The 23,983-nt window shown below is 41.5% G+C and overlaps 1 protein-coding gene across 2 annotated transcripts in view; it reads right to left on the bottom strand.

Moving 5' to 3' along the window:
- Positions 1-2,189: 2,189 nt before the first annotated feature.
- The window catches only part of FAM107B (family with sequence similarity 107 member B), a 41,748-nt gene continuing 19,954 nt past the window's right edge, over positions 2,190-23,983 (bottom strand). Inside the window, exons 1-4 of one of the 2 annotated variants that reach the window (XM_073652358.1) lie at positions 6,528-6,676; positions 5,694-5,877; positions 4,445-4,595; positions 2,190-2,942 (exon numbers count right to left, since the gene is read on the bottom strand). In XM_073652358.1, the coding sequence (XP_073508459.1) occupies positions 2,826-2,942; positions 4,445-4,595; positions 5,694-5,877; positions 6,528-6,561 (486 nt within the window). In that variant the 5' untranslated portion in view covers positions 6,562-6,676 and the 3' untranslated portion in view covers positions 2,190-2,825. Of the gene's footprint in view, positions 2,943-4,444; positions 4,596-5,693; positions 5,878-6,527; positions 6,677-23,983 lie in introns of those variants that run through there. The other variant, XM_073652359.1, reaches the window with a different exon arrangement.

Genomic DNA, 23,983 nt, shown 5'->3' with positions numbered 1-23,983 from the left:
GCGAACCATTATCAAGAAAATTATACACAAACGCAACACTACCCCTCTTACCAAGTATAGAACCCTGCAAACCTACAAGAGACCAATGAAAAGGAGCCAATTTTAGAGTTAGAAAGTAAAATAGGATATAAAAATAAAAAATGGACAGAATATAAAACTAAATTCCTTTGACCACACTCCAAATATGCAAATGGCACATCAAGTTACAAGAAATGTGAAAATGTTGACTGCCTCGGCAAAAAAAGGGAACAATACACTCCAAATATGTATGGCACAAGGAGAAGTATGTAAAGTTGGCTGCCCACTGACAAAAAAAAAAAAAAAATTTACATACATATTACCAGCAGGATAACCAACCTTGTTCAAGTTTGCAAGGATTAAGTAAACGGGTGCGGTACAGAGCGACAAAACAGAAGAAAAAAGCTGACCCCTAAATATGGGTTGTACAAAATAACACTATGACAAGAGGTGAATAAATGGTACAAAAGAAAGAAGGACAAATGAAAATAGATACAAGCCACAGATCGGATAGCTCACAGTGCACAGTGTTAGATTTAAAGCCAATTTGTAGGATAGAAAAGTCTTAGAAGCCTATTTTTGCCCAAGACAGTTTAGGGTGGGCCTCAAGAGTTCAGTCCATTTAGAATATTAACAAGGCATAAATGATTGTCTGCTCAAGGAAATGAACACGTGCCCAGAATGCATAGAGATCGGATATATTAGGCAATTGCTTCTCGATAGTCTGTGAAAAGGTCACTACTCCAAAAACACGTGATCTTCCAAATGCATATTACATTCACAGACTAGGTAGAAGACTGTATACATCAGCGGTGGATAAACATTTACAACCGCTTCATAAGTGAATTTTGAAGAAAATGGTGTTATGTTACTATATAAACTCCTGAAGAAAAAAAAAGTCTATGCCTAAGGCCTCATTCAGACGTCCATGTTGCATGTATGTGTTGTATATTTTTCACAGCTACAACACATACCCAATATAGTCTACGGAGCTGTTCACATATCCATGGAATTTTCACCGATGGTGTGTCCATGCAAAACTCGGGAGACATGTCCATTTTTTTTTTTACATGCAAGGGTGAAAAGCGCCAATACAAGGCAAAGGGACTGTAAAACACAGACAGCACAAGGATGGCCATCAGTGTCCAACATGGCAAAGGATAGGAGAAGCTTTGTCATTTAGTTATCAATGTGAAAAATGCAGATACCATTTTTCATGTACGCAAAAAAAAATGGTGACTCCTGAATGAGGCCTTAAGCTGTGTTCAGATCAGAGTGCAGGTTTGTTTCCAGCAGAAGTGCAGGCTTTTAGGTTATTCCACCATCCCATCAATCAATGGGGCCTTTATAAAACAAACCCATCATATCCATCATGAATTCTTAAGAAAATGGAAACCCTGATGCCCAACATGATTTCCTTGCCTTAAATTGAACCTGTCACAGGTTCAGTCACTGTTCTGTGCATAGAAAAGGTTGGCCGTGACCATGCAGCCGGCCCTGACTGACGGACGGCCGTGACCACGCAGCCGGCCCTGACTGACGGGCGGCGTTGACCACGCAGCCGGCCCTGACTGACGGGCGGCCGTGACCACGCAGCCAGCCCTGACTGACGGGCGGCCGTGACCACGCAGCCGGCCCTGACTGACGGGCGGCCGTGACCACGAGCAAGCTGTCAGTCAGTGCTGGGGGTGGAGTAACAACCTATACACAGTAACTGAAACCACGCCAATGCCACTCCCATGACTGAACACCGAACACTGCCAGGGGGCATTAAGTGGCAGCGCTGAGCAGGTTCAGAATGCTATTAACCACGCAGATTAACCCCACATCTGCAGGTTAATAGCGTTTTTCACGTGACAAGATCACTATAATAGATATGAGGGTTTGGGAATGAAAAATTGGCACACACATTGTCTCAATCTAACAACTAAAATACAACTTCACAACCTCGATCTGCTTGGTATGAGCACACTTCCTTACTTATTCAGTCTAGATTTATGAATCTCTATAAGTAGACTATCAAAGGCAAAAACAGCAGTGGTGCTGAAGTAGGTGCCTTTTGGGAAAGGATGGCAGGGGAATCTTGGACAGTTCTGCAGTACAACCAAGTGGCAAAATAAAAAGTGATTGCAGAAAAACAGATAAAAATAGAAAACTAGGAAAACACAAAATTCTTAAAAAGAAATCATTATGCCCTTTATTTCTTCAAGGTAATGATCATAAGGTAAAAAACACACCACTCTATACACTGTAACATTAGTCGCATCCATTAACTTCCACACCTTCTGTTTGAAACCAGTGTAGCAGATCTACCTCGATATCAAGAATACTTAAGGATATGGGTTGGAAAAAGCGCAGGTTTTTTTTTTTTTTTTGTCTTTTTAAACCTTATACCAGACCGTTTTCTGGTGTTTTCCTTTGCATAAAAAAATATTTTAATTCAAGACATTAAGACGAGACATTACCCTGCAAAATCTAGCTTAAAAACAAAATGCAAAGAGTGCAAAAGAAAAAACTTCGACCCATGTAAAGCAGCTCTTTGCATTCCCAAACCATTAACAGAATTTTTTTTTTTTTTAATAAAAAGGTCACTTTGTCAGCTGACAGCTCTGTATCCACAATCTGAAATTAACAGTCTTAATCAGCCAATTAGAAGGCGTTTCTGCCATGTTAGGTCCCAAAAAGCTTCAAGGATGAATGTTCATTTTAAAAATATCCATTAAGGCAAGCCTCCAACTAAAGATCCATCTTTAGTCCAGTAAAATGCATTTCCACAGTGAATTAGAAGGCCCTACATGTCCCCGTGTCTAAGAACTGTTGGCGTTAGATATTTCCTGATTCATTTTACGAAGGTTGCCTTTGACTTTGAGGAACTCTGGCTTGTTTTCCTGCTCTTCTTCAGTCTTATGCTTTTCCAAATCCATCTGTAAGGAGAATGACAAAATAGGAAATGTTATCATCCTAGTGAGGCTATTCTGCATGTGCAGATAGACTACATCTGCTACTCAGTCAAGATGGGGGGTGTAAGAAAAGGATTTACAGTGTTACACTTTAACCCATGTGATTATGTACTTGTTATTTCAGTTAACTTTTCAGTAGAAGCTGTTGTGTGTGTACAAGAGAGACAACACTTTTGCCATTTTATATCTTGTACTACACATTTTTCACCAGTTTTCTCCTCTGCAGCACCTCTCTCCATTTCCAGTTATCTCTGAATAAGCAATAAGCTGTGTAGATATGAATCCAGCTCTGGAAAAAATTAAATCACTAACTTTGGCACGGTCTGTCTTGTGTGCCTCTGCTGGTCACTTCCCTTCTCCTTAATAGGAAGTGTAACCTGACTCCTCACTGTGCTGGCAGTCTATCTTGCTGTAGCCAAGATGGCCTTAAAAAGGCATTGTCCACTTTTGGGGATTTTTTATTTTTTTTTATTTACTTATATAAACTTCTATTTGGGGCTAAAAATCATGTTTGCAATTGGGTTCCATAAAAAATTTTGCACTGTTCAGGTTTTACAATCTCTTTGTATTCCTGTACATTTAACTTTGATGTTGTCAGCGGTCACAAATCAGTTGAGAAAAGCTCAGAAAACACAATGAACTCAATCTGTAGCCAGCAATAGACAGGACAGTGCAACACAGAGTATATAGAAGCCACGCGGTGAAAAATTTGTAATAACATAAAATTGCAAAAATTATTTTTAGCTCAAAATACAAACATTTCAGTGAAAAAAAAAAAAGTCCTGAAAGGTGGACAACCCCTTTAGGCAGTTTGAGGGGGATGATGAATTCAGTAGTTGGGGGGGGGGGGAGAAATTGCTCATAAAGGGGAATTGCAGATTTCTCTAACAAAATACATTATATATTTCACTGGTAAAATTGTTTTATGCAGAAGTTTGTTGAAAAAGAGGTGACCATTTAAGTTTGAACCCTTAAAATGACCATGATAACTCTTCATTCAGCAGCAACAATATTTATGAAGCATTTCAAAGCCATCATCAATGTGTATGATGGAATTCCATGTATATGGGTCACATGGAGCAACCACATTATACAATCCAAGTATATATTTCATGAAAACCTTGGAGGGGATTTCACAAACATAGTATGTAATTTATCGTATGCATACATGGGGGTCCAACAGCTAAAATACCACTGCTGCTTACAAAAATGGAGGTCCCATAGCACCCTTTGTGAATAGAGCAGATTTGTACATGTGAAAACCACCTTGACAGACCCATAAAAGTTATCGGAGTGATGGCCATGCATGGACCTGATGTTGTAATAAGTGACGGTCATAGTTCAGGCTTCCATTGATTATATAACTTATAGATAAGTACGCAATTAAGTATGACAGTTTGCTGAAAATACTGCTCCTCAACTTTCTTTACCCTCAGATTTCCAAGTTGTGTAAGTGCAAGTCTTACCTCTTCCAGCTTCTGATGCCGCTTCTCAAGTTCTAGCTCAAAGTCTGACTTCTTTTGGTCGGCTTCTGCTTTTTGCTGTTTGATAACTTGATCCCTTTTCCTTTTTTCCATCACTTTCTGCAGCTCGGGTTTGTTCTGAGGCGAGAGACCTCTACAATTAAATATTGTATGAATTAGTACCAAAGTAAATCCAACAGAGATGATGAAATCTTAACTCATGAAGGACCTGCTGCATCTAGAAACAGCTGAAAAAGGACAATGGAAGCTGGACAGATATGATGTGCAAGGCATCTCATTAAACGGGTTGTCCAGGCCTCTAATATTGATGACCCATCCTTGAGATGGATCTCCCTGATCTGATATTGTTGACCTAACAGCCCAACCAACTGGAAATATTGAACAAAGCTGCACAACACAGCACTGCTCAGTGTGTAGAAACCACTGCCGATCACTGCATATAAGCTCCTATTCAATAAGATAGGCCGGAGCTAATAACAGCTAATCAGAGAGGTCCAGGGTGTTGGACCTCACCGATCTGATATCAATAAATAATATTATGGCTAGGTCATCAATACTAGATGCCCAAATAAACGTTTTAAGCCCTGTAATGGTTGAAGGTATCTTCTGGCAAGGTCTTGGGTCAAATAACATTCAAAGAGAATCCAAGAAGTTCAGCATAGGGTCATAGGGTGTTATAAATATCAAGAGCATCACAAAATGGCTAAAACGTTGCTCACATGTTTTGAGCAAAGCACCCGCTCTTAGTCTATTGGCTATTTTGTACTATATGATTAACAGCGCAAGCTGCATTCGCAACGTGTGAGCAACATTCTAGCCATTTTGTGATGCTTGTTGGATTTTTATGAAGAACAAAAACTGATAGGTTATATTTTCCTATACCAGACTTCTTGGATTTTGACTGCTGGTTATCCCCCAGCCCAAAGGTTCCACATTTGGACAGGGAGAGAGTGAGTCAATGCATTTTATTAATTGTGTCAAGCAAGTCTGATCCTCAGCAGCCTGATGGCCATTGCTATGGTTCAATTCTCAGTAGGACTGTTGCTTTGGATAAAATGACTACAATGCATTGGGATAACATTACAGTAGCCGGATATTATGTTAAATATAACTTTTCACCCATGTCATTTATCTTGGACTTGAGTAGCATTGCAGTACGATTAGATTTTTTATTGTTTTTCTATGTAACATAACCATAAACACTATGGCTTAATCATATTTGAATCATTACCTTTTTTGGTTCATTAATAATTCTCGGTGAAGATCCTGGTGGTTTCTGGACCCCTTTACAGGATTTACTAATTTATGGGGTTTTATTAGTTCTGCATTATCTGATTCAATGTAGTCCGGTTCAGCCATAATGTTCTTCCCGATCTGATAAGTATCCCCAAACTCTGAATCAGTCAGACAGTGACCTACAACAGCAAAATATGTCACAAAAATAAGTTATTCTTGGAAGAAAAACAGACACTACAAAAGGAAATATTTCAATTTTATTAGTTAAACAGTATGATCCTCGTCTACAAGGCAACATTCTGCAAGTAAACAGCAACAAAAATCCTGAACAACCTCCTGGCAAAAGATCAGGTTTTACTGCAGAAAGAAAACCATGATGTGTGAACATAGCCTTAGGCATATGCAGTTTACATAAACCTCTACATATTGCAATATTTCATACCAATATAATCATTAGATGTAAAGGTGGTCAATTATACAGGTAGCTTACAGGAGAAAAAATATCTGCCCCTCCACGGCCAGTGGATTTCTCCAACTTGAGTCGTCATAAGACTTTTCAACAGTTTAGAAAGTTTCCTAGTGTAAAATGGATTGCTTCAAGGAGAGTGAAGTGCTACCTTTCCCATTAATATTAATGCAACTAAATAATAAGCCGTTGTGTGCACATACCCCAAGCGTTTTTCTCTAGAACTTTATGCTTTTGCCATATTATCCCTATAATCCCCCTTTCATTAAATAGCTTACCAGGGCACCGCTGTGCAAATGTTATAGGAGCGGCTTGGTGCCAAAATATATCATCACGGCGATTGTTAAGCTAGTAACTACATACCTGCCTCGTGTGTATACCAAAGCAGCACAGGCATTTCTGTACAACGTGAAGTGACGCCAAGCTGAAGAACACTGGAATGTGGCTGCTGGCTCCGCTGCTTGGGGCGCTTATATATAGCAGGACGCCGGTTACTTATTAAACAGCCCAGATACTTGTCACCTTTTAAGGAAAACAACTTCTACCTTGTCAGATTTATTATAGCAATATCGGAAATGTCACCGGGTTACGTAGGCACCTATGATTGCAGGTATTGCAATAACCCAAGAAATACAGGAGCTGGGTATGTTGCTGGATTTATATACATAGATTACCATATCCAAATAAGTGAAAAACACTATTTAATAACATTGTGCATTTTCATCTAGATATGGTTTGGTTCAAAGGGGGCCTAATAGAAGGTAGCAATGAACCACAATATTGCACAGACAGCTTAAGAAACAGATTCCAGGGATCCTCATAATAAACTGGCAAAAATCCTGTGCAGCTGGACTCCTACAAATCAGAAGGGACTGGGAAGCAAAGAAAGCGCAAATAGGCTTTTATCTGATTTAATAGAAATTAAAATAGGAAGTGCTCGCTCACCTGGTTATGACACAATTGCAACAATCTTTAATCATATACGAGCTGCCGCAGACCACGGGTTATCAGACCGAGAGAAATGCTGTGCGGAATTGAAGCGGTTTTTCCTTGCGCTGCTGGCAGAATCCCATGAAGGGACTCAGGAGATGGAGTATAAAATACAATATTTATTGGGCGGTTGCAATGTCTACGTGTTTCAAAGTTATCCAACTCCTTCAGGACATAGTCACAAGTTTGTCGTTATGTCCTGAAGAAAAAGTTGGATAACTTTGCGTTTTGATAAATATCCCCCATTCGGTCATGACGACAGAGGCTTTATCTTTAAAGAGAATTTCCAGAACTTTTATGCTGATGGCCTATCTTTAGGATAGGTCAACGTCAGATTGATAGGGGTCCAACACTCAGCACCCCTGATCAACTCTTAAAAAGTGTTCAGGGCTTTGATATTGATGAACTATTCTTAGGATAGGTCAACAATATCAGATTGGAGGGTCCAACTCCTGTCAAGTCCCCCATCGATCAGGTGTTAGCAGGTTTTATGCTGGCCAGAAGTAAACAGTGCAAGGAACCGGAACACCATAGCTCTGTACACTGTAGTGGCTGTTTTAAGGCACTGCAATTCAGCTGCCATTAACTACAATGGGAGCTGCAGCACCCAAGAGCAACCACTATTCACCATATGGGGCTATGGTGTTCTGCTCTGTACATTCTACTTCTGGCCGCTGCAAAAAAATACTTAATCGGTGGGAATGACTAGTTGGACACGCCAATCTGATATTGATGAACTATCCTTAGTAAAGGTCAATAATATCAACGTCCTAGACAACCTTTTTTAAGGGTCAATTGAAAGTTTCAGCTTCCTACCCAAGTAATACACATATGCAGTTTGTTAGTCTAAATGATATAAAACTTACAATACTGCATTGTATCAGATTGCTGAACATCTTTGCTATGCTTTGGCGTTAGATTGTCCATTGTTCAGGTATTCGTATACTACACAACTGGGCTATCTCCTGCATACACACAGCAATTATCAGGAACACGCCATAACACTCTTGTTCTGGCAGTAAAAAGGCTCATCTGAATGACCTTCATTACATCTACTGATGAACACAACCTTCATTTTGCTTCATGACTTGAAATCCATACAAAATATGAGGAATGCTCATATACAGGCATTCGTATTCCTACAGGAATTGATGGCTGGTTGCATTTTTATTTTCTGGAAACAAAGGACAATCCAGACAGGAGACGAGCTCATTGTGATGAATCAGTCCTATGGAATGTCCATCGGTAATAGTAACTTCAGAACATTCTTCTGCAAACAGGGAGCCAGAAAGGAAGTTACATAATGACTGGGACTGGGGAAAGGCACCGACAATTACTTAAGTCAAATCAATTGTGATGACAGTAAGTGTGTAAACCAAAGGAAATTAAATTAACCAAATAAATAAACTATAGCAATGGGTTTTAAAAAAAAAAAAAAAGAAGAAAAACAAAGAAGAGGAAACACTTTCGGTTGTAGGATGAACTCAAACAATATTAAAGTATTTCAGAGTAATACTTAGGTTAGATTCACATTTTAGAAATTATTTTTATATTCCTATAATACAGTGAACCCCAACCTATAGCTTGCGATCCACATGTGGCTCGCAGCCGTCTGTTTCGGTAGTGGCAAGACAGCCAGGCGCAAGACGAAGGGCAGGAGGAGAAGGACGAGCCACAAAAAGATTAAAAGGGTGGTCCGAAGGCAAAGTCATTTTGCTCCCAACTTCCTATCTGAGGCAATAATCCAAGCTGTTTTTTTTAAATATACTTAAAGAACTTTCCTCTCCTAACTACACTAACGGCTAGTGTCTCCCCCTCCTCTGTTGTCTGCTTAGATGAATAGTAAGCTGGGAACAGAGCTGTGTCAGAATACCCAGCAGAGACCAGTGACGTCACTAGGGGGCGGCGCTAGTCTCCTGCACCGCCAGGTACAGTGACACCGCTCTGTTCACGGCTTATTACTATTTATCCATCTAAGCAGAGAACACAGGGGAGACAGCAGGGACAGCACCGCCCCTGGAACGAGCGTCATTTCAGGGAGGGGGCAAAGGCTGTGACAGTGACCGCAGCCTCTGATCCCTGCTCGGATGACGCTTCGTTTGAGTATCCCAACATGCACTGGGATACTGAAATCGAATCACAAAAGAAGTAGAGAAAAAAAAACTGTCAGATAGTGTAGTTATGGAATTTTTAAAGCAAGTATATTAGAAAATAGCATCAATTAGGGAGTTAGGGGCAAAATGACTACCCCACTTGCCTTCGGACTACCCCTTTAAGGCTGCCTCCTCCTCCTTGCTGGGGACATCATCCCCCACAATGGTGACTGGCTCCGCCTCCTGGTGTGCTTTCAGCATTGCAGGACAGTGAGAGGAGCTGGCATATCAGTGAGTGGAGAGCACAGAGTTTACATGGCTGTCTCCACTTCTTATCTAATGAGTGCTAGTAGGGGCCTGTGCAGACCCAGACTGCTCTCCCCACTAATAGGCTGGTTTCTAATAGTCTCACTGCCTGTGTGGGGTTGTTACTAGCACTCACTGAATAAGCAATGGACAAGGCACAAATTTCCCCAAACTCCTCCATCACTTCTGATACAGGACTGTATGTCCCTCCTATGTCTGCACATTGTATGAGAATACAGAGGTGGTAATCAGAGGGAGAGCTGAGGGACTTATGGCTCCCTCCCTCAGATAAGCAGCACATGTAGCCATGCCGAATAGCCCTCAGCGCCATTACACTAAAGGAAATATCCACAATCAGTAAAGCTTTCCCAAAGAGAAAAAGTACATAAAATAAACTCATCAGGTTCTCCCCCAATACCACAGGATCCAGAACCATGTTCCCGTCGCCACTGGACCCGGTGTTGTGACTAGATCGGTAACATCACGTCACCGCTCTCGTCAGCCAGTCGCTGAGGTCAGTGCTCATGTAGAGTTGATGGCACACGATGCTGAGCTCAGTGACATCACCCCTCTAGTCAGAACACCAGGACCGCAGCACTGGAGGAGGCCGGCGCTGGACCTTGAGGGGGGGGGGGGGGGGAAGAGGAGTACCTGCTGAGTGTTATTTTTTGTGTTTTACACACTCTGGGGGCCAATAGAAAGTTGACCACCCTATTAAAAATGGCAAAACTAAGAATTAGTGATCTAATGGATGCCATTTTGTGTTTTCCTAGCTTTCTATTTTTATCTGTTTTTCTGCAATCGCTTTTCCATGTTTATTATGAAATGTATTCACCAGCCCAGAGTCTTGTGGCAAGGCTGGCAGGGATGCCGCTGGATATTACAGATATACCATCATTTCCATAGCTACTAATGCTAAATCATATATTGGACTCTCCTTAATCCATCTTGTTTGGATTTCCTCCTCCTTCTGTACCATATACCCAACATGACAAGTGTTGCCTGACCCTTTGGGGATACATAGTATATTTTATCCTGGACAACGTTCTCAGTCTCACTACCCTTCTGTAGCTTTGGTAACAGCCCAGAAAAGTTTTGCATTACAGGATTACAAATTTCCACCTCTCATGGAGTTCAGTAAAAACAAAAACAGTATGAGGCCTTGACCGGCATTTCAAGTCCTTTTACAGTGGCACTGAAACAATTATTGTCACGGGTGTGTCAGAGGTGACAGACAGTCGTCCTGCAGTTGGTTGCAGGAGATCTCTACTTTTGGGCATTACAGACATCTTCTTAGAGGCTGGCTGTCTCAAGGACCCAGCGGCTACCTCCCTCTGGCGAATTAGCTCCCTGGTCTGGGTATATAAATACCTGGTGTGTCTGAGAGGGAGGTGCTGGCGATATTCATCACTACTTGTGAGGCTTTAGCAAGAGCAGTACTTTGTCCTCTCTGGAGCTTGAGGCCGTGTGCGCATTTGTTTGGAGTCATCTAAAGCGAAGCAATCCCCCCCCCGTTTGTCTACACTTGTTGTCTATAGAGTTTAGTGGAGATCGACTAGTGCTCATCTCCTTTCTTCCCTAGCCTTAGCCATATGCCAGGGAGAGCCAGGGCGAGGCATGCGTGCGGCGATTGGTGAAGAGCCAATATAGGGATGGTAGTTGAGACAGGGTGACACTAGACCAGACTAGGAGGTCTCCCCTTCCCCTAGTGTCTGGGCTCCCTTTCCCTCTTCCCTCTGTGTTGCACCAAGTCTTTCCCACACCTTGCGTGACAATTATTTAGCGATTTCATCATCATCCTCCTCCACTCTCTTCTATTAGTGCAGATGGCAAATAAAATTTAAAAGTGCAGTTTTCCTAGACCAAGTGAACAAATCCCTTATGTGCCCCCTACATAGCTGCACCTATGGCACCATTCTAGTAGTGATCATATGGCGTATAAAAATATACTGCCATCACACAGGATAAAAGGGGAAATATTGTGGTTAGGACCTCTGTGATTTGAGCACAAATCTAGGAAAATGCATCTGCCGCCTTCATACCACCACAAGATGGGAAGCGGTCTGTTAAGGAATCATGTCCAATGGGGAATCCATAGTGTGAAATGAAAAAGCTATTCATATAATAATTAAAAATTGGACTTCTACTAAATCTAACCGCTGATTATGTAACTATACATAGCTAAGCAAAGGGAATAAAACCAATAATTACGCAAAGTCAACAACCAGATGATAGAAATTATACAATCAGTAAGTTATTTTACTTCCGGAGATCGCAGCATTTTGATCATACAATACCACTGTGCTTCCCGCTGCTAAAGTCCATCTATTGGGCAAGAAGTACATGAATTTTCCCATGTACATTTGGGCATAAAAAAAAAAATTTACATTTTCTGCTCAAAATCATTGGCATACTCTGTGATATCTGGCAGTTATGTATGAAGAGGAATGTGTAACTTTGCTAGTCATTTATTTATTGGTAGGTCGCATCTAGTAACTCCATATCTCCTCATGTACACCACTAGATTGTCAATCTAACTAGTAGAAATGAAACATTACAGAAACAAAAAGAAAAAAAAAAAACTGCTTTATTCTTATGTATTAAATAACAACATGAGACATTAAAAGCATTTTTTTTTTAATTGAGACCAGCAGTATCACAGGAAGAGGAAACTAGTGTACAGATTATCAAGATACTACCAAACAGATCAGTGTCCCAACTGAAGGAAGGAAATTGTAACCACAAGGTTTCAGATATGTTGAAAACAGCATAACAACCTTCTACATGTCACACAGACCCTGCACATGAAAAAGGCTCAACTGCATCTCTGATGGGGGGACGCCATTTCCCCATACTTAGCCAGCACTGGATATTTATTTAATACGTATGTATGTATGTTTAAAAAAAAAATATCTTCGTTTTTTTTTTTAAATAATGGCAATGTGTGACTAGATGTAACGTATGGGTCTAAAGTAAAATAATAGCCAAACGGGCAGCAGCGAAAGAGGAAAATTATGTCTCTATGTCATAGTGTAAAGTGTAGATAGTAAAAGGTACAAGAACTGCCATCAGGGAGAGGAAATAGGCAGGCTCTAACATCTCATAGCATGTGACTTGTAACATACACAGGATAATACGGTTTGTCACGAAGTGTGATAAATAGTCCCTATCCTGCATTGTTCACATCTCTGGGGTCCCCTGGCTCCAGCCGCTCCTTACATCACACACCCAGGCCAGTCATCGCTCCTGCCGGCTTACATGCTGCAGTGGGTCACTTATCCAGCGTCTGGCTCTGTTTCCTCAAGATGTACGGCTGCATAGGATGGAAACAAAGATATGCGGCCATATACAAACCACTCTTTAGCCAAGAGATCATAAACCTGCATGCTGAAAGCACTATTTTAGCCAGAAACAAAACAGAACCATGTTGATTAAATGGTTAAAAGGGGTTGCCTTGATACTTTCTAGCATATCAGTATGTAACAAAGGTTAGCTGTGCCCCACCCAAATTTCTAGTACACAGCAGACATTACTTGTGGTAATGAGTCAAACTCCTTTGGCTCTTGTTAAAGCACCACTCCAGAGGACTTTTTTATTGCATCGCTGGAGTGGTGCTTTAATTGTAAGTCCCCTGCTGTCTGATATTCACCTTCTGGCGTTTTCATCTGTTTTCGCCGCCGCTCGCAGTGTTTCATGGGGCGTGCCGGAGGTCACTTTTCAATACAAGTCTATGAGAGCCTCGTTCTGTCTCAGACTTGTATTGAGAGCGTGTGATGTAATCTCTGACTTCTTGCTGTCAGAAGCTATTGTCACAAGATGGCGCCGCGGGAAGGGAGCGGCACCAAAAAACAGGGGGAGGGTGAGTATATGACCAGGGGCAGAGGGCTTGCATTTAAAGCGCCACTCCAGCACTGGGGGGGAAAGAAAAACCGCTGGAGTGGTGCTTTAAGTGATTCTTCTTAGGCTAGGGTCACACAAGCATATATTCTCTCATTCATGAGAATCGGGTTGATTATTTTAATCACACTCTGATCAGAGTGTGAACATAGTGTGATCCATTTCTCTCGGATGCGGAGAAGGAGAATAAAAAGGCTTCCATCATCTCCATTTGGTCAGTCCGTGAAAAAAAAAAAAAAATAAATCGGACTGCACTCAGATGTCATCCAAGTGCAATCTGATGTTTCCCACAGACTCATTGACTTGCATTGCAGAGTGGGATCCGATAATCAGATCCAACTCAGACATGTTGCAATTCAATCCGAGGAAAATAACGGACATGTACAAGACTGTATAGAACACCATTGGTCCAAATGTAATCCAATGTTTTGTCAGATTGCTCTGTCTTTTGCACTAGTCCTTAACATGGATTTTAATATTCCTACACCTCATATGTATTGGGCATCACCCACACTTGCCAACTTTTACTTCTGGCCATCTGGGAGTTCTCGGTGCGAGCCGCCCCGTTGATTGTTCACCTGATTGTCGTGGAACAGTAATGACAGAGCTCCATGGCATCACACACACAAGAAACCTGGATGCACTGGTTTCAGGAGGCTTCATCAGCCCCATGGAGATTTGTCAAACCTTCTTTTCTGAGAACCTCCCACATGATCGGGAAGAATTGACAATTATGGCATTAACAAGTCCATGTTTCTGGGAATCCGTCATGATCTCAGCGATGTGAACTTCTAACACTCCAGTTTCTGTGGTTGCCATTAGTTTGTATTTTCTACATGCCAAGAGTAAAAAAACTAATGGAAATCTATGACACATAACTGGCAGTCTGAACTGAGTTAAACCCAATTTGCAAGAGGTTAATTTAAAAACTGGCATGTTAGTAACAAGAGGCCATGTGCACATGGAGTTTCTGCTCCAAAAACTTTGAGTCTTTTTCTAAGTTTCTGAGAAGTTTAAAAAAAATACATCATTAAATACATATATTTATGTGTAAACAAAAACACATTTGGTATTGTATCCGGAATGACCAACTACAAAACGGTCACACTAGTTAACCCCTTTAGTGAACACAGTAGAAAAAAAAAAGGGAAAAAACAATTTTTTTCATCATACCGCCGAATAAAACGCGTTCAAAAAGGCAAAACACAATTTTTATTTATATCACTGAAAACATCATCTTGTCCCGCTAAAAACAAGCCACCATACAGCTCTGTCTGCTGAGAAATAAGAAAGTTACAGCTCTTAAAATATAGCGATGCAAAAACAATTGTTTTTTCTATAAAATAGTTTTTATGGTGTGCGAACATAAAAAAATGATCGAAAATGTGGAACCGCTGTAAAAGTACTGACCCGAAGATTAAAGTTGCCTTATCAATCTTATCACACGGTGAACGGCATTTTTAAAAAAAAAAAAAAAAAAAAGAAAACAGTTCCTGAACTGCTGGGTTTTGCTCATTCTGCCTCCCAAAAATCTAAATAGAAAGCGATCAAAAAAGGTCATGTGCCCAGAAATGGTACCAATAAAAACATCAATTTGTCCCGCAAAAAACAAGCAGTCACATGACTGCCAGCAGAAATATAGAAAAATTATAGCTCTTAAAATATGGCAAAAACATTTTTTTTGTAGACAAAAAATGCATTAGGCTAAGTGCCCACGATGCAGAAATGCTGCATATTTTTTCCGCTTCTCCCTGGCAGGAAAAACGCATGCGGATTTTACATGCGTTTTTCCTGCCAGGTAGAAGCGTTTGTCAAGCGTTTTTGCATGCGGGTTATCAAGCGCTTTTAGCATCACTAGGAAAAGTGCTTGACAACTTGGTCACACTATATAAATCCATGCAACCAGCATGGAATTAAATAGTGTGACCAAGTTAATAGTTTAAAAAAAAAAAAAAAAAAGAATAAAAATAGTAAAAAAAAAACAAACAAAAAAAACATTATACTCACCTTCCAATGGCCCCCGGTCTTTTCGCTGGTGCGTTCGGTCTCTTGTACGGCTCGCGGTGGTGTAAAAGGACCTTTCATTACGTCATTTAGTCATGTGACAGGTCATGCGACCGCCGCGATGGAAGACCCTTTTACACTATCGCGAGCCGCCGGGGAGCCAGGACGCATCATACAAGAGACCGGGGGCCATCAGAAGGTGGGTATAATGTATATTTTGTATTTTCTTTTTTTTTTTTTTTTTTTTTACAGGTGATATGGTACCCGAGTCTGCATGAGAGTCTCCTCTTCTCCAGACCCAGGTACCATCTGCACATTGAATCGCTTAATATCCTCATGTGCACATGTAGTCATGCGGATATTAAGCGATTCAATGGCGGCAATTACTCTTCGTGTCCGCAAAATTAATGGACATGCTGCGGATTTTTCTGCAATGATAATCCGCAGCGGAAATTTCCGCAGCATGTGCACAGCACATGCGGATTGTAATTGGGGACCATGGGACACGTATTACCAAGCGTTTTTTAAGCGTTTTCGCTGTGGAAATTCCGCGGCAAAACGCTTGAAAAACGCATAGTGGGCACGCAGCCTTAGTATGTGACAGCAGTAAAACATAAAAAAAACAATATGAATCTGGAATCACTCCGACCCGAAGAATAAAGTCATCTAATTACTTATACCACATCAGGAATGTCGTAGCAAATAAATAAAACCAATTCTTGACCTACTATTGCTCTGTTCATTCTGCCTCCCAAAGACTGCAGTAAGGCTCGTCTCAAATTTATTCTGCGCTCTGCGCTGAGCACTTACACCGCGGTTTCTGTGTAAATCTATGAAATACATGATTCAGACGTAACCACCGGCGGAATATTCCCTGTAATGAGGCAAATTGAGGCACCATGGACCCCGTCTCGCCTATTCACCAGCGGTGTCCGTCTTTTTAAGCTGCATAAAAGTGGAGTCGACCACAGTTTCGTGTAGGTCTGAAAAGGACACCGCTGAACAGAGGCCAGACGGAGTCTAGAGTAACTCTGCTGCCTATGTATAGGAAATGGATCCCTCGGGGGGACTTCATCTGAATCACGCCATTTGGAGATTTAGATGGAAACCCCAACGTAACTGCTCAGTGTAGAGCACAGGATAAACCTAATCCAAAATGTTATCTAAAATGCCCCCAATAAAACCTTCAACTCAATCCACAAAAAAAGCAAGATCCCACTCAGGTCCGTCATCTGTTAATGGAAATATAGGGGGCTTCCACGTCACTACACCCCTAGATAAATTCCACAAGAGATGTAGCTTCCAAAACAGGGTCAATTGGGGGAGTTTCTGCTGTTTTTGGCATGTCAGGGGCTCTTCAAATGTGACACTGCATTCACACTCTATTCCAGTAAAGTAGACATGTGGTAAATGTCCTATTTTGTGTGGTATAACTAACTTGTTTAAAAGGCATAAAAATGCAAAAGTTTGAAAATTGAAAAAATTTCAAATGTCATATTTTCAATACTTTAATAAATAAACGCAAATTATATCGATCAAAATTTACCAATAAAATGATGCCCACCACGTCATGAGAAGGAAAAAATAAAAAATAAAAATAGCAGAATCACTGGGATATGTTTAAGCATTCCAAAGTTATAACCTCATAAAGTGACAGTGGTCAGAATTAAAAAAAAATTGGCCTGGTCAGGAAGGTGAGAACAGGCTAGGTTAAAGATTTGGCTGTGGACCACAGCTGGAGATTAGACTAGTCCGACGCTGCCCCTGGCTGGCTTTTCCCAGTGCCAATCTAGGGGATTGACAAGTTTCTAGCTATGGGAGAGACCTGTCAATCATCTGTAACAGTGTTGAGAAAAACCGGCTAGGGGACCATACCCAGAGACAAGACGAGACTAGTCCAGCACCAGCCCACAGATGACTTTTCTTAACACTACTAGAATTGATCGACAGGTGTCTCCCATAGCGAAAGATATGTAAATCATCTAATGTGGCACTAGGAAACGCCATATAGAGGCAGCAGTGGACTAGTCTAGTCTACAGTTGTAAACCCCAGCCAGCTCTTTAAAGGTAACCTGTCAGGTCCCCCCATGCCCTCCAACACAGCAGCATTCCCAGCTTAACCAGCCCTGTATAACGTTACTTGAGTGAAAAAAAGGTTTAAACAAAGTATTTATAATGTACCAGTTTCCTATGCTAATGAGAGCTTTGAGTAGTTTCGTTTTCCCAGACTAGTCAGCCCTCTTTCCATGTTATCACGCTCTTGTGGGCGTGATTACATAATTTGCACGAAGGGCATCATCGGCGTTCATGAAAATCTTGCGCATGTGCGCTGATCATGCAAATCTTGCGCATGTGCGCAGATCATTCCGGCTGCGTCACTGTGTCTCTGAAGCCAGATGTAATTCTTCCCAGCTTCAGAGGCGTGCACTGCGCATGTCCGGAAGCCATCTTCTAAACTTCTGGACATGCGCAGTGCGCACCTCTGAAGCCGGGAAGCATACACCTGGCTTCAGAGACGCAGTGACGCTGCCGAAATGAGCTGCACGCATGCAATAAATTTGCATGATCGACGACGCCGCCACTCGTGCAAATTATGTTATCAGGCCCACAGGGGCGTGATAACGTGGAAAGAGGCTAACTAGTCTGGAGAAACTAACGTCTCACTCACTAGTCAAAGCCCTCATTAGCATAGGAAATGGGGACAATATAAAAGTTTTTTTTAAACCTTGCTTTTACTCAATAATGCTATACAGGGCTGATTGTATCAATAAAATCTGAGCCTATAGGTGAATGCTGCTGGGTTGGAGGGCCTGGGGGACATGACAGGTTCTCTTTAAAGTATAATTTTCTCTGAAACGCCAAGTCATGCTGTCCGTGGCTTGGGCAGCATGAAGCAGGTGACAGCAGAAATAAAATGGACACATTACAGGGAACCTGACATACTACATTTCTAATCAAACTCCCATAAATATGTTAACTTTGGCTGAATTTACATTCCAACGAATGTTCAATAATGAACACAATTGTGAACAAAACATATATGTAACCACCAATGATAAAAAGGTTGCCGACATCAGTTTTTGCTTTCTGCATTATAAATACATCCATAGATTGTCCCAGGATAAAGCAATCTGAAAGATCAGAGGTTGATCCCTGGCTGTTTCCTAGTTTTTCCCTCTGTCCTCCGCTCCCATTGTAGAAAGTGTCTGAACATACCATTGTTTATATTCATCCATCTGTATTCATGGGAGAATGTAAATGTATGTGTGATCAATCCCAAGGCACCCATTACTAAACCCGAGGCACACAAAAACAGTTTGTCCTGAAAATAGACCAAGTCTACAATTACTCTGGGGGGGGGGGGAATCACATTCTCTATTTAGAGTCCAAAATGATCAGCGTTACTTTATGGTTCACGGCTGATGTGTTATTTCCCTATGATCTTGAACTTTCCGCCACAGCATTTTGCGTCTGGTACAAGAAATACCTTTATTTATCTATACAGGATTATAACAAGAAAAACTATCAAATCATATAATCACATAATATATGTAATTAACATGTGCCAGCTATGTGGTAGGGCTCTGGTACATCAGTTTCTTAGCGTGTGCGGTTACGGATAGCTCTCTGACCTGCGACAATCGGCCTTTTCATGGGTTCTATGTTTGCAGACCGACTGCCTGCATTTAATCAGAATGGCGGACCAAATTTGCCAATAAAAGCCAATGGCCCCGTGAAAATAATAACATATAGAGGTCATCCATGTGCAGTCAGTATTTCATACAGACAAATGACCACACGGACTGCTAGTCTCCCGATGCAAACTTACAGCTTCTTGTACATTGCTGTCTGTACATAGCCCGGGTTCACACCAGTGTATTTCATGGTCCAAGGGGTAGGAGAAATGGATTAAGTTTTTTCCTTGAAAGAGAAACCCACATGTGACAATCATAAAAATTGACCCTTGGACCAAAAATGAATCCAAGACACGGGAAGGAGGGAGGGTTATATTATTCACATATGATAAAAAAACTGATGATTGTAATTGCCTTTACAGAGTTTTCTGCTATAGCTTTATCAAAATGTAAAGTTTTCATTTAAAGCAATTGTTTAGTATATTTTTTCAATTTTATAAAGATCGTTTTAAAAGAAACTACATAAAAATTCAAGACAAAAATTAGTTAAAATTATCAGGTCTAAACACAGACTAAATAGTAATTCTAGCGAGAATACCACCTATACAGGTTTACATTTTCCAGTATATTAAGTAATTCATAAAACAGCAATATTCCAATGCATACTGTTAGCATCACGGCTATACACAAGCTATATCACCTAAGGTTATATTCACAACGCATTTTAACCTCACCTTAGTAGCAGCATACCACATCTTGGAGCCCACCTCAAATAGGCAGATATGGCTGAAAAGTATGCATGACAAAACACACAGTGACTGACTGTATAATGAAAATCAAGGTCCCCCCACCAATCAGCACATATGCCTGAATTTTGTTTTCTAGGGCTTTGGATTTAAGGCCTAATGGAGCCCCAACTGGCTCAATGTAAACTGACCGTGTCTTACTATCACCAATATCGACAAGGTTTGTAAACCACTGGCCGCCAATGAAAATAAATATTATATATATCGGATGAGCGTTAGCTGTGGTTTTCACAGATAGCATTCATACCCATGATATTTTATGGGGCTGTGCACAAGCCTGATTATTTTTTCCTCTGACCTAGTGGTCAATGGACAAATCTGAGACATGTCCATTTTTGAACAGAGTGTATGATCAAAATCTGCAATGCAAGTCTATGGGACTGTGAAAATAAAACTGTTTTATATATATTCCCCTTCAACCAGTGGGCAATTTGCAGAGATACTTCTCTGGTGGCATGTACTTTTTCCCCTGTATCACATGGACCAATCATAGGATGGCAATGTTATAAAGGGGGGAAAAAGCAAATGTCCCTCGAAAAGGTCAGAGCTGCTCAAAATTTTACTAAAAGCAAAAAAATAGGCACATATTTTTGGCAACAAAAAGGCTGTAACCCTATAATAGTGGAATTGGTACCATTTACAAAAGAACCCGTGGTGTAGTGATAGACCCAAATGGATTTTAATGGTGTTATTGAGCAACCAAAAAATTGATTAAGTCAAGAGGATTTCTAGCATTTTGGCAGCAGACTGATAATGTTGCAGTAAAAAGTTCTGAAATCCCAACAGAAACCCTGACAGAATCATCCAATGCAGATGAGAAAAATGTCCTGATCTCGTTACATTTTTTGCTATTTGCTAAAGCATTTTAATTTTTAATTTGATAAATGAGGTTCTGTGTGTACGAGAAGGAAGCAATTAATATTGATATAGGAATAATTGCTATTCTCCAATCTATTAGTGTAGTTTCACCAAAAACATATGATAAAGGTCACACAGGAATATTACTGGCATTGCAACCAGAATGTATCAAGGTTCACAAAACATCTCTACCAGGTACAGATGGGCCACAGCCATCATAAGGCAGTGAGATGTTCAGATCCGCCAACTCCACCCCGAAAAGAAAATAGATTTCCAGAAAATCAGTTTTGGGTCCTACTCCCAAATCTGCACGATTGCATGCCATCAGTGTAAGGTCTATGGCTATGGTCACGATTTTACTATAGTATGAACAACTTCCTAAGGATAGAAGATCATTTTTTTTGTTCTAGTGATATGACGCGCCCCTGGGCCTGTGTCGCGCTGCGGTGCGCACGCGGGAGCTTACCCGGAGCCGGATCCGTGGAGGGTTGTAATCTCGTGGCGGTGACCCGGTCCGTGCCCAGGGAGTCAAACTAGACGGCAGTCTATTAGTAGTAAATAGTTGATGACTACGCCACCCGTTGAGTGCAGCCAGGAAGCTGCTGCTGCAGGGCAGACCGCTGAGGCCGGTGGTAGGATTGTGCAGCGTGATAGTATAACCCCCAACGGGAGGGGTATGGCCTCAGGGCAGCCGACGTGGATGATGGGGGTAGCAGGAACCACTCAGAGACGGTACGGTGTAGTTCAGGGTCTTTACTGGTAACAACGACAGACCCTCCCGGAGTACTTGCTAGCAAACGGGGCCTGGTCAGTCTTTGAGCAGATGGGATCTCCCCTGGCCAGGCGTAGTTGTAGGCCTCCCAAACTGACTGTACTCTTCTGGCTACCTTGCTAGAAGCTGATGTAAGTAGCCCACGTCCCTGAGTGTACCGTGTGGTGCTCACCCGTATGGCCGGTGACTCGGGGCCTTCTAATGGCTTCCGCTCCACGATGGCGGTGCTGGTCCCACGCGTGTGACCGTGCCTTCGGGCTTCTGGGCCAGAGGACCTGAAATCCCCTGCCCGACGGATTCTGCTGCTGGGTAGGAGTTAGTCCCCACAGCCTCGGACTCCGGGTCCGGTAAAGAATCTTCTTAGTCAGGGCGAGCTCTGTAGCTGCCAGCCCCTGACTCCTTGTAACTCTGCTGTTTCCTATGCTGCTTCTCTTCTCCACTCTCCTTGTCTGACTCACCCTGCCTCAGCCCCGGGTTTATACAGGGGAAGTTCTTCCCCTCCCAAGACTGGGCAGGAGGTGTGGCATGCACAGGATCCCTGACCAAAGGACCTCCCACCTGCTCTCAGACATAACATTACATTACTGTGGAAAACCAGACCCCTGGGGTGCCACAGATATGCACCAGCATTTTTTTTGCACTAGAACTGTTTTAAACTATCCCCCACAAAAAAAAAAAAAAATTGCATGGGAAATCTTTTTTTTTTTTTTTTTTTTTTTCTCTTATGTATTCTCACTAGAAATTTACGAGATACATTGGGAAAGTCAGGAATTTTCCATTTTCCAAGGTCAGAGGAAATCAATTCTGTGAATTGATATACAGCCACGGCCCTCTGCCAACAGTTCCATCAGCCTCAAATCAATTAGTCATGTCAAGAATAATTAATACATGGTGTAAAAAGGTACAAGAAGATGGAGAAAACGACCAATAGCAGCGTTACAAATTAACCATGACCCAACCAAAGTAAGCCTAAATGACAAACCTAAAATAAAAATGTAAAAACTGGTTTTAATGCGCACTGTGATATAATGCTTTTATTGATAATTTATGGTACATAGCTACTGCTCCATATGCTTTGTAGTATTGATTGTTTTCTGGACATGGAAAAAGTACCAATGTATGGAACAAATGAATAAAAAAATCAATCAATAAATAATACAGATCTGAAAAATGGATTCGGATTTGTAAGCCATACAGATATTTTGCACCTATATGAATTTTCAGGCTCTCATTTTTATATACTGTATTCTTTATCATAGGGGTCATTCAGGGTTAGAAAAAAAAAAACAATTAAAAGATTGGATGGTTTCTAAGAGCATCTCAACTGTAGGTCATGGGCTTTGATTGGTATTGTAAGGTGGCGCTATTGACTTGAATAGAGATTTAATAACAAACACAGCTGATTGACAAGCATGGCAAGGTTTCTAGATCCCCTTCCTTTAAATTAAAGGGGACCTGTCAGGTCGGATAACGCTATTAACCTGCAGATTAACCTGCATTAATCTGCAGGTTAGTATCGTTAGGAAGGTGCCCGGCCACCGTACTGAAAGTTCGTCACCCGGGAGAAAATTAACTTTATTCCTCAATGAACTTTATTCCTGTATGACTGAAAGCCAAAGTCTTTCAGTCATACTGGCATGCCAGCACAGTTAGTGTCACTGCTCACAGCACTGAGCGCCGGCTGTAAGAATGCCCCGACACTCTGATACATCAGTGCAGAGACAGCTGTCAATTCTAGTAAAGGTGCGCGCTTACAGTCATCGCTCACAGTGATTGTAGCCACGCCGGCACACCCGTATGACTGAAAGCTTGTGGCTCCTGGGAGGAATAAAGTTCATTTCCTCCTAGGTGCCGCACTTTCAGTACAGCAAGCACCTTTCTAACGCTATTAACCTGCAGATTAACCCCACATCTTAAACTGCATTATCTGATGTGACAGGTTCCCTTTAAAGAGCAACTAAAATGTCTTTTTGCAACTTTCTTACAAAGAAAAAAAAAAGGAAAAGGCAGAAATGCAGCCTAACCTCACATCCTGCTACTGTTCCAACCCCTCTCATTCATAGTGCCATGCCAGAATGCAGGAGACATTACCTTACTGGGAGCACGCACACGCCTGAGGTGCCACCTCCTCCGCAGACAGAATCTGTACTCCAATTACATACACAGGGAAAAAGAAAAACTTGGAAATAGTGAGGAATTTGGAGGCCACGCTGATCTTGTTTTTCTAACAGGAAAGAAACCAAATTGTCAGTTTTTTAATTTATTTTACTCACTTCTGTAGCACCATTAATTCCACAGAGCTTTACAGACATTATGGGCACTGTCTCCATTGGGGCTCACAATCTAAATTCCCAATCAGTATGTCTGTAGTGTGGGAGGAAACTGGAGAACCTGGAAGAAACCCACGCAAACACGGGGAGAACATACAAACTCCTTGCAGAGGTTATCCTCCTTGGTG

Source organism: Phyllobates terribilis, unplaced genomic scaffold (genome assembly GCF_046119375.1).
Source record: "Phyllobates terribilis strain yellow unplaced genomic scaffold, ASM4611937v1 Scaffold_11__3_contigs__length_659146591, whole genome shotgun sequence".
Taxonomy (NCBI): domain Eukaryota; kingdom Metazoa; phylum Chordata; class Amphibia; order Anura; family Dendrobatidae; genus Phyllobates; species Phyllobates terribilis.
Note: the sequence above shows the minus strand (reverse complement) of the source record. Positions and strands in the feature narration are given on the sequence as shown.